This window comes from Anomaloglossus baeobatrachus, chromosome 7, assembly GCF_048569485.1.
Source record: "Anomaloglossus baeobatrachus isolate aAnoBae1 chromosome 7, aAnoBae1.hap1, whole genome shotgun sequence".
Taxonomy (NCBI): Eukaryota; Metazoa; Chordata; class Amphibia; order Anura; family Aromobatidae; genus Anomaloglossus; species Anomaloglossus baeobatrachus.
The window spans coordinates 111250766-111262773 of NC_134359.1; the positions used below are offsets into that span (position 1 = coordinate 111250766).

Here is a 12008-nt window from a genome sequence, read left to right on the forward strand (position 1 = left end):
TTTGTTAGGAAGTGTCGGAGGGCATCTAAGGGCTGATGTTTTTACAGCAGTAATTATATAATAATAATAATAATAAAAAAAATAAAAATAATAATAATCTTTATTTCTATAGTGCCAACATATTCCGCAGCGCTTTACAATTCAGAGGATATATATGTAATTTCTCAGCTGACGATAATATCTACGTGCATTCACAATGCTGTCAGCACCACAAAGTTAAAAGTTGCATAGATCAGTGACAAGTAGAGTAGTAGGGCAGCGTGGATCTGTTCACTTCTAAAAAAAAAAAAATCTTTCATCCTTTCCCTCATCCAGAATAGAGCAGGTCTGTGCAAATGTGGCCTTTCTCTTGTAAAAACAAGGCAGTCTTGTGTTACAGATTACCCGATAAATCCCCAGTGCCTTCACAGTTCACTGCCTACAGCTGCTACAGATGGGCAGGAGCCCTCTCTGTCTCTGCTCTGTGCTGTGCAGCCGCCAGTTGAAGGAGAAAATGGAATGATCAGGCTATTAACATCGGAGCCGTGAGGAAGACGAGGCACAATAAGAACAGCTGGTGTTTCTGCCTTGGCCGATACAGCGAAGATAATCAAATCTTGCCTTTTCCCCCCTATTTATTTATGTTTGGGGAGCGATGTGTAGTGGAGGATGGGAGGAAATGAGGGCATTAGAGGTTAAAGAGTTAATTGTTAAATCTGTAAGACACAGAGTCACTTTGAGGCTCTTATTGACAGATTGGTTGTAGCGTTCGGTAGACTGGATTTACCCATAGCGGTTCTTACAATGATTCGATGAAAAGATCTGATTGAGACAATTATTGAATCGTCAAGATGATCAGATGAAATAATAAATCTGAAAATGATTGTAGCGGTATAAAGAAATTCCAATCCAATTACCGATATTTTCGCAATTCCGAAGAATAAATATTGAATGAAATTAGAAAACCTCATTACAAGAAATTCCAAAGCTTTATTTTATTAACATTTCTTACCTATCCTGGCAAAAACTACTGTTGTCTGCATATGGCCGGCTCACGTTAGTAGGGTTGGTGACTAAGCTCATCCGGCCTTACTTGAAGAGCGTTCGGGCATGTAACATCTTGTGCTCGATGTCTTAAGGTTCGTTTTTTTGGAAAGAGAAAATTGGAATCGTTAAACAGGAATGCAGCGTCAGTGCAGGAATGTATTACTATTTTCTTAACTTTGCCTTAAAACAACTTTTAAGTGTTGAAAAAGTCAACATAAATCAAAAAGAACTTGTCCTCTGTTTGCTACAGGTACTACAGCAGGATATCAGCTATGATCTGACCGCAAATGACCGACCATAGCAATATACACGCATGTCATGTTGTGACTTTCTAACATGCTAAGGACTCATTCACACATCAGTTCATACACAAGAAAAATGAACTGATTAGTTTGATCTTATTTTCTTCAGAATTTTATCAGTTTGGTTTGATTTTTATTAGTTTTACTTGTGTGTGTGAAAAAAAAGTTTCCTTACCTTGGCCTAACTCCCTTTTCACTGACGCATGGACTTGAATTAATGATTTTGAACCACAAAAAAATCGGTCATGTGAATGACCCCATTCACTATTATAAGTATGAGTTCTATCTGTGAAAAACAAAGTATGAGAAAACTGATATGTGAATAAGGACGAAGATTTAGGGAAAGGCAGACGGTACAGCTGCACTGGGCTGTGATTAAAGATGAGCAGACCCGCAGGTTCAGCTGGACTATAGATAGAGTTCAATTCGGGACCAGGACTTGATCCTGGAGCCTGAACCCTATTGGATGTCAATGATTGGGCAGTCCGGCCATAAATAGAACATTTCCAGGGGAGGGAGAGTGTTTTTTTTTTTTATTTTGACACAGCATTCAAAAACATTCTTTTTACCCCCCATGTCAGAGCCGTTGAGATACTGCAAGAGGCTCTTGTATGAGGGTGCGTGAGCCGAGACTCGCTGCAAAACGCAGCATGCTGCGATTCATTCCGCATGCCGCTATGGCATGAGAACTCAAACGCAGATGGACACTGCCTATTGGTTTGTATGGGTGCAAGTGCAATCTGATGTTTTATCGGATTGCACTTGTCCATGAAAATTGCAAGTGGAACCGTACCCTTAGAAGAAGCCCCAAGAAATTGGCAACCTTGAAGACCGTAGACACGGTGGCCAGCCAAGAAACCTTAGTGCAACAGATGGAAGACACATCATGCTTACTTTAAAGGCCCCTTTACACACTGAGACTTTCTAGCGATCCCACCAGCGATCCCAACCTGACTGGGATTGCTACAAAGTCTCTGGTGAGCTGTCAAACAGGCAGACCTGGCCAACGGCGCAACAGCGATCCGGACCTGCAGAATGACCTAGCTAGTCATTGGGGACGTTGTAAAGCAGCTTTTTGAAAGGGAAGTCACTAACGAAGTTGCTGTAAAGTCCCCTTTACACACTGAGACTTTGCTGCACAGCGGGAAACAAAGGACCAAAGAATGGTCCTGAACGATTTGTAGCGATCACAACTTCACAGCAGGGGCCAGGTCGCTATTATGTCACAAAACCGGTGACGTTACAGCGATGTCGTTTGCGATGTTGCAGTGTGTAAAGCCACCTTAACAATCAAAAGAAGCCCAGCAGTGTCATTATCTCAGAACTGACAGCAACCAATGGGACCCAATTACACTCATCTACTGTTTGGTGAAGTCTTGCCAGAAGTGGACTTCATGGAAAAATTTGACATGAAAATAATGCCAAGCGACTCTACCGTGTCTGGACTGATGAGTCAAATTTGAATTACTTGGATGTAACATAAGGAAGTTTGATTGCAGAAGGGCTGGAAAGTGATATAATAATGAATTTCCGCAGGTAGTGTACTCAATGATGCGAGACACAGGCAGTTACTTATACAGCATGCAGTAACATCAGGGAGGTGTCTCATTGTCTCTAAATGTATTCTGCAGCAGGACAACCACCTCAAATGCATAGCTAATGTCATTAAGAACTATATTGACCATAATGCAGAACAAGGAGCCATCAAGGTGATGATATCACCACCAGAGCCAAGCTCTCAATAGCATTGAGATTGTGTGGAAATACTGAAGAGGAAGGGGAAATTTGAATGAGTCTACATTCCCTAAAGATCTGTGGTTAGTTCTCTATGATGTTTGGAACAACCTCCCTTTCTTTAAAATCGGTTTACAACTTGACCTAAAAGAAATGATGTTTTGATGCTTTTCTTCAAGCAAAGGTGATCACAGCAAATATTGATCTGATTTAGATTTCTCTTTTGTTTATTCACATTCATAAAATGTAAATACAATTTGCATAATGTTCCAGCAGCTTCAAGCTACACATCTGGAAGATCTCATTTCTGATATTGTCAGCTGACAAATAGAGGTGAAGAAGTCAGGTGTGCAAATTCATGATTCATCTAAGCATGAGATAGGAAAGATTGTGTAAAAAATGGTAAGGCAGGCATGATGGATTATAGCACCTAAGAAAACATAATCAGAAGATATTCATACAGTTCTTGATCGTTAGACAATTATTCTTATTGTGGTTATACTATTACTAGAAGGTGGCCCGATTCTACGCATCGGGTATTCTAGAATTTACGTATTGTGTAGTTAATGTATGATTTTTGATATATATATATATATATATATATATATAGATGTTGTTGTGTGTAGTTACCAAGTGTTTGTGTAGGGCGCTGTACATGTTCTGGGTGTTCTCTGGGTGTGGCGGGGGGTGAGAGCGGTGTTGTTTGTGTGTTGCGTTGTTTGTAGAGCGCTGTGTGTCTGTAGCGTTGTGTGTGTGTGTTGCGCGGTTTGTGTGGGTGTGGGGTGTGTGTGTTTTGGGGGGAGGTATGTTTTGTGCAATGTGTGTGTGTTGTGCGGTATGTGCGTATATTTGTGTGTGCCGCGGTGTTTGTGTGTTGGGTGTTGTGTGTGTGCAGCGTTGTCTGTGTGTGAGGGTGTCTGTGTAGGGCAGTGTTTGTGGTTCCCAGTGTGTGTGTGGTGTGTTGTGCAGTGCGTGTGTGGCGGTGTGTGCGTGTGTTTTGGGGGGAGGTGTGCACCCCCCCATCGTGCTCCATCCCCCATGCTGCGCACCCCCCATCGTGCTCCATCCCCCATGCTGTGCACCCCCCATCGTGCTCCATCCCCCATGCTGCGCACTCCCCATTGTGCTCATCCCCCATGCTGCGCACTCCCCATCGTGCTCCATCCCCCATGCTGCGCACTCCCCATCGTGCTCCATCCCCCATGCTGCGCATTCCCCATCGTGCTCCATCCCCCATGCTGCACACTCCCAAACATGCTCCATTCCCCATGCTGCGCATTCCCTATCGTGCTCCATCCCCCATGCTGCGCACTCCCAAGCATGCTCCATTCCCCATGCTGTGCACTCCCAAACGTGCAACATCCCCCATGCTACGCACTCCCCATCGTGCTCCATCCCCCATGCTGCGCACTCCCCATCGTGCTCTATCCCCCATGCTGCGCACTCCCAAACGTGCTCCATCCCCCATGCTGCGCAACCCCCATCGTGCTCCATCCCCCATGCTGCGCACACCCCATCGTGCTCCATCCCCCATGCTGCGCACTCCCCATCGTGCTCCATCCCCCATACTGCGCACTCCCCATCGTGCTCCATCCCCCATGCTGCGCATTCCCGATCGTGCACCATCCCCCATGCTGCGCACTCCCCATCGTGCTCTATCCCCCATGCTGCGCACTCCCCATCGTGCTCCATCCCCCATGCTGTGCACTCCCCATCGTGCTCCATCCCCCATGCTGCGCACTCCCCATCATGCTCCATCCCCCATGCTGCGCACTCCCCATCGTGCTCCATCCCCCATGCTGCGCACTCCCCATCGTGCTCCATCCCCCATGCTGTGCACTCCCCATCGTGCTCCATCCCCCATGCTGCGCACTCCCCATCGTGCTCCATCCCCCATGCTGCGCACTCCCCATCGTGCTCCATCCCCCATGCTGTGCACCCCCCATCGTGCTCCACAGTCACACATCAGACAGTATACACGCACACATCTGATCGCATACACTCACACACACACCCCACTTCTCCCTGTGCCCACCGGTGGGCGGTCCCAGCAGCTGTGCTGCACGCCGTGCTCCTCTGCCGACACTCACAGATCCGATCGCATACACTCACACACACACACACACATCAGAACACACTCACACACATCCGATCGCATACACGCACACACACACTGACGATATCGCACATACGCGCTCACACAGTCACAACATCCGGAGATACCACATGCTTCCGGCCATGTGATCCTCCGGAAGGTCCTGGAAGGTCACTGCACGCACAGTATCGCCGCCGAGAAGCAAGCGATATCACGGGATGTTGTGAGTGTGTGGATGCGATCTGATGTGTGTGTGAGGTGTGTGTGAGAGTGAGTGTGATCTGATGTGTGTGTGTGTGTGTCTGTTCTTATGTGTGTGCGTGTGTGTGTGTGTTCCGCCGCTGCAGGACCTTGATGTGCTCACCTGGGAGCCGGTGTATGCTGGTAACCATGCTACAATATTACATGGTTACCAGCGTACCCCGCCCCCCGCTCGCATGGGAGCCCACACCACGCTGATGTGGGCTCCCGGGGGTACAGCACTCACCTGGGAGTCGGTTCGGGGAATGCGTGCGGGCGGCGGGGCCAGAGCGAGCGTGCAATGCGTGAGGTGGGCGGGGCGTGGCCGAGTTGCCAATGCGTGCAGAGGGCCGGGGTGAGAGGCCAATCCGTGCAAGGGGGCGGAGCCGACGCGAGCGGCCAATCCGTGCGGGGGGGCGGGGCCATGGCGAGCCCAGCGGCCAATCCGCTGTTTGTCACCGTAAGGACACAATTTTGGAGCAAGACAGACAGAATAAGGCAATTATATATATAGATAGATATGACTCCTGACAACTCTACAGAGAAGATCAGGTCTATTTTAAAATGTCTTCAAACCACAGTTCAGCGATTGTCCTATTGCATAAGTTCACCAACAAAACGCTCTGAATGTATCGTGCTCATTTACCTGCTCACTTGTCCTTGTTTGGCTATTTCTGAAGACCTCATTGAAGTCTATGTTAAGGGATAGTCCTTGCTCGTTCTGTATTTCTGACAATAATAACCACTTGGAGCCAATTAAAAAAGTAAATAAAATGTTGTCATGGGACAGTCTATATCAATCAAGTCTATTCATGAGTCTGACGTACAGAATAGCCTAAACTTATCAAATTTCTAATCTTGTTTTATTTCCTCTTTTCCTACAGGGCTGGCTCTGCGAACTTCTCCGCTGGAAAGAAAATCCAAGCCCAGAAAACCGAACTTTGTGGGAGAATCTGTGCACCATTCGTCGTTTTCTTGGGCTCCCTCAGCATGAAAGAGACGCTGTTTATGAAGAAGAGTCCAGACATCATCATAGTGAGCGCATTCAGCATGTAGTCCAGCTAACCCCTGAACCGGTGCAGGTAAGAAATACCAAAAGTCTTCAGTCCTGACCACTACAGGCCGAAAAGTACACGGCAATGAATTAATTGAATTGATATTGTACCTCCTGCATCATTTCTACATCTTACATTATCCTGCATTATATTGTAAATTGTTTTTATGATACAATGTAATACCTTAGTAATAATTATAATAAAAGTAAAATTTAGTAATGCAATTTAAAAAAAGTAGGAGGTCACAAGCTGAGTGGATTGGTACAGGTCACAGGTCAAAACGTCAGATAGATTGGCAGTAGCCTACTGTCCCCTTTTGGGTGGGGTCTGTTGGGCACCACTGGAGCCTATTGTATGACAACTAATAAATCCTGAAAAATTATTTCACAGGATCATTACAAGGTTTATACACAGATCTATATTTGATTCACCAGAACCCTGAAATGTTATATATTAGCGAGCCCCATGGTGGACTCAAGCCACCCTCACATTACATTTATCTGATTCCGTACAAACTACAGGGACTCTGCCTGGTACAGCCTGGCTTCCCCTGCAGAAATCAGCTGCTTACTTGGAGAATAAGGAACAGAAAAATGGGAGATCAGCCGATTGTCTTGGCATCCACATGATGAAAGGGTGTGAACACCCCTTTGAAAAACCCTACGCCACTGCCACATATCTATTATCGATGAGGGATCAACCTTTAGAAACTGTATCAAACAAGAGAACAAGGAGGCAACCTCTATTTCCCTTATTCCATGCCCAGCTATGCTCCCATCCCAGATCAGCTGTAGCGTTATAACTTTGCCTAAGGTATGTATTATGATGTTCTGCAGCAGCTGGAACACCAAATCGTATATTAATATTACACACAGCATCTGATAAACAAGTTACTTTAAAAGAGAAGAAGCAATTCAGTCAGTAATTTGCATAGGAGAAGGGAAGTCTTGCAAAATTGGTCAATGAAAACTTGGAAAACACCGTGAAAACCTCTGAGTAGGTGAAAGAGGGAAGCCCAGCTGAACTTCTTATAACTTTATATATTTTAATAAGGTCTAGGAAAGATCAATTATTCTGGAAATATGTATAATTTTCAGGTTCTGACTTCAAAATGTGATATTTCTATAATTATTATTCATGGAGCGCTCAAAGGAAAATTGCTGTTGGTGTGGTAAATATGGAAATATAATTATTAACCCTAACCACAATTGATGTCTCCATATAACGTAGGAAAAATAAGTAATTTGAGTAATTCATCTTTGATTTTTTTTAACTTAAAGGGTTTTCCAGGATTCAGCTACATTTCTGCAGTCACTGTATGGCACTGCAGATTGTTAGATCCTGACAGTGTGCAATGTGGACACTTTCAGGATTTCACCCTCTTGCTTAATCGAGTGGACCATAACGTGACTACAAGAGTGCGTTTGTGGTCATGCGTTGACTAGTAAGTTTTCTTTCTACTCTCAATGGTCTATTGAGAAAATAGGATGAGACGTTAGTCTGCAGGTGACCACAAAATTGCAATATGGTCACGTGACTACCCACTTGAAGAGACAGAGCAGAACCATGACAATGTCCATATTACACACTGTCAGAACTCAGCCATTTGCAGTCAGATATTTAGCTGGAGCCTCTCCGAGACCTGTCCAAGGTCTTGTTCTGAACTATGTCCACATGAGAAATTCTACTTTTTATAATCATGCAAGACCATGTTCCAAGTTGTAACTAAGAATGAACTTCATAAGAAGAGTAAAGAACTCTAGTAGATGAAGGAACTGTTACAAAGTGCAGACATTTATTAGTTCCTACTTGCTGTGAGATCAATTAACATTTTAGTTACACCAATGGCCACCAATGTGATTCAATAGATCTCACCATGGGCAAAGAGGTGGTACTCACCATCCTCACATTTTCTATGATTGATGACCTGTTGGACAATGCCTACATCAAACGTCCTACATATCTTAACTCCTTATGCAACCCAATCATTGGATTGAGCTGTCTAACCGAATCTTTGTGCCATCGCTCTAACATTACCCATAAAAGATATAAAATCAGTCATCAAATACAAATGAAAGTTCAGATACCTACGATGATAATATTCATTAAAATAAAACACTTGCCATAATAAAGCATTGAAAACCCCTGCAAAAGAATGTGATGTGTAAGCTGCAGCATGGCAAGATTACAGCCTTATCTATCGAAAACTCTGCTGCACCTTCGAGACATTCTACAATTGCTTCTGAGGCTTTACCTGCCTCCTATCTCATAAACTTCTCACTAGGGATCTACTTCTCACCTCTCTACCTTAGTTTAAGTATGGCCTCTGGCCTACACTGCAAAAGGCCTTATTGCTCGTGAAGATTTGTCTCTACTAAAGTACATGAAGGATACGAGCAATAAGGGGAGAATCTCACCAGCTAGATATGGAAGGCTTTAACCTGTCCTGTGCCAGATAATCTTATAATTTTCTGCTATCGCTGTGTCAGCAAAGATCATTTGTTAAGAAATGCAGGTAGTGGAAAAATCTGGTATGTACATCTGTAGACACGCACCTGAATGATAGTCACATTCTAATATCCCGTCTACATCTGTAATTTTTCATTTGTTGCATAAGGCTGTGAACTCTTTGTCAACAATTACAGTGTAATGTCATGTTCTTGATGGACTTGTTTTTTTATGTACCTCTATTTTTCAATTAGATATAGCTATGAACAGGAATCCTTGACAAACCCGTATTTTGCATTAAGTGCTATTAAACTGAAATGAGAGATTTATTTAGACTACCCTTCACTGTTCATGAGATAAAGTTCATGTGTTTTCTTTTGTGACAAGCATATCCTTCATCTATAGATCCTGTTGTGATCCCAAATTCTTTTCACGCAAGCATTTAAATGCTTTATATTGCACCATTCAGTCATACATGACAACCATATCAGAAATCTGATGTAATACCAGACAAAGCCTGAAGACAAGAATGGTAGTGTTTCTATTAAAAAACAGACCTTTTAATTAATCCCAGACTATATCTTTCTTCCATCCCTTTCCACTAAATGAGATACTATTAAAGAAGCTCTCCTATGAAGGTGTGGGATAATATACTCACTTACTGCCAACCTTTCTGGAATCCAGCACCGTTCTGCTCCTCTTCTCAGTGATGTCACCGCTCTTCAGACTCTCCATATCCCACTGCACTTTATGTGATCTGGAAGTGGCTTTTACAATGTAAGTATATGGAGCATCAGAACAAGGCTCAGAATGAGGCTCTTTAGACTTAAATTTTATAAGAGACTTCAAGCTCACACATAAATCATAGAGTCAGAAGAGCGATGACATCACTGAGAAGAGCGATGACATCACCGAGAAGGCGAGCAGAATAGCTTTGTAGATGAGTACACTATTACACACACACTACACTACATAGGGATGAAGTGGTGATGAAAGGGTTGCAGACACAATCCAAGTAAACTTGAAAGAGATTTAATATGTAATGCGTTGCGGAGATTCCATCTTCTTCTTCAGACACAATCACATTGCGCTTCTCTGTCTTAAGCCTGCTTTACACGTTGCAATTTTGCATACGATATTGTATGCGATTTGCAACGCCCCCATCGTATGTGCAGCACGTTCAATTTGTTGAACGTGCTGCACAAACGATTAACCCCCGTCACACATACTTACCTTCCATATGACCTCGATGTGGGCAGCGAACGTCCACTTCCTGGAGTGGGAGGGACATTTGGCGTCACATCAACGTCACGCGGCAGCTGGCCAATAGAAGCGGAGGGGCGGAGCTGAGCGGGACGTAAACATCCCGCCCACCTCCTTCCTTCCACATTGTGGGCCGGGAGCCGCAGGAGGCAGGTGAGATCTGTTCATCGTTCCCGGGGTGTCACACACTGCGATGTGTGCTACCCCGGGTACGATGAACAATCTGACATTCAATTCGTCAGGAATGAACGACGTCCATGCGATGAACGGTTTTTCGTTCAATCGCAGTTGTACGTCGCTGTCACATGCTTCAACATACTTTACGATGCCGGATGTGCGTCACTTACGACGTGGCCCCGCCGACACATCGTAAGATATCTTGTAGCGTGTAAAGCGGGCTTTACAATTCTGCTTTCTACTACACTACATATACATATACACATTTGTAACAATTCTTTACATTTTGAGGAGGAGGTTGATAAGGCTTACTAATTAAACATTATTGTGCTGCTACTGGCATCATCAGCCAACTGTAAATAACAATTGACATCCTACTGTAACATTTAGGAACGGTAGATAACTCAAGGCCCAGCAGTTGACCCCCATTGACGCTGCAGTGAATAATGCCATAGCGTCTAAGTGGTTAGACACATGGAGTTAGTCCTTTCTCTCAGTCGATTGCTGCCAATATGCTTTCATTGCACCTAGTCCCTAATGAATGTCCTAGATCTGCCATCATTGCATGCCTATTCATCCCTACTAGGCATTAATACACTGCAATATAGAAATATGATAGCATGATTAGGTCCCACAGAGAGGCTATAAAAAGATGATTAATAGAGATTTTTTTTTTGCTAAATTAAAAATAATGTAATATAATATAATAATAAAAACAAATCTTAAGTAAAAAATGGAACATGCATAATAATAACGAATGAAGTAAAAAAAAAATTAAAAAAGAAAAATCTATTCATATTTGGTAGCACTATGTCTATAATTACCTGAAGTATAAAAGTATAAAAGAAATGTATAACTGTACCTTCACCATCCAATAGGAACTGATCAAAAAGTCATCTGTTCTCCCAAATGGTACCATTTACTAGTGTCGGTTCGTCACCCACTGCTAGCACAATAGCAATGGTATGTCTCTTGGATGTGGTGATACAAAAAAAATATGTTGTAAAATAGGAAAACATAAAGAGTATAAATTTGGTATCATGTTCCCTAACGCACACAGGAATTATACTGTTTCACAGAATTTCATTCATATTCGGTTATATCCTAAAATAAAGAAAGGACAATGGACGAAATACTACTTTGTTCAACTCCCACAAAAAGAAATAAGGCAAGATATATTAAGCATTTCATGTACTCCAAAAGAAAGCCATATTAAACAAACAACTCAAAAAAATGTTGCTAGAAGAATAAAACTTTGGCTTATGCATCCCGGCTTCACACTGCTGTAGTGCGCATGACCGGAAGTGCCGGGGACTTCTGATCATGATCACTGACCCTATGCCTGGCGTTCTGAGGCGATGCAATGGACACAGGTACGCGCGTCACTGTTGGTGATGACACTGGGCAGTGAGCATTGAATAGAATGTTAGCACAACCCGATGGGGGTGCTATCATGCTAAGAAGGTGGAATGAGCGCAGGAACTAACGCCCTTGGGACTAGTCCCCTAGCTCATTAGCAGATCATAAAGGATCTTTAGAAATAGTTTTTCTAAAGATTTCTTTATCTATGCTAGTATATACAGGGATAGTTAGGCAGGGATTAGCAATATGCACCCAGAACTGCTTGTGATTCTGGGTGCATATTGCACCTGACAGGTTCCCTTTAAA

General features: G+C 43.6%; 1 protein-coding gene across 2 annotated transcripts in view; it reads left to right on the forward strand.

Annotated features, from left to right (window-relative positions):
- SATB2 (SATB homeobox 2) overlaps window positions 1-12008 on the forward strand; it is a 288524-nt gene that overhangs the window by 231221 nt on the left and 45295 nt on the right. For both annotated transcript variants that reach the window (XM_075318964.1, XM_075318965.1), the window contains one exon: window positions 6282-6479. In XM_075318964.1, the coding sequence (XP_075175079.1) occupies window positions 6282-6479 (198 nt within the window). The remainder of the gene's footprint in view (window positions 1-6281; window positions 6480-12008) is intronic.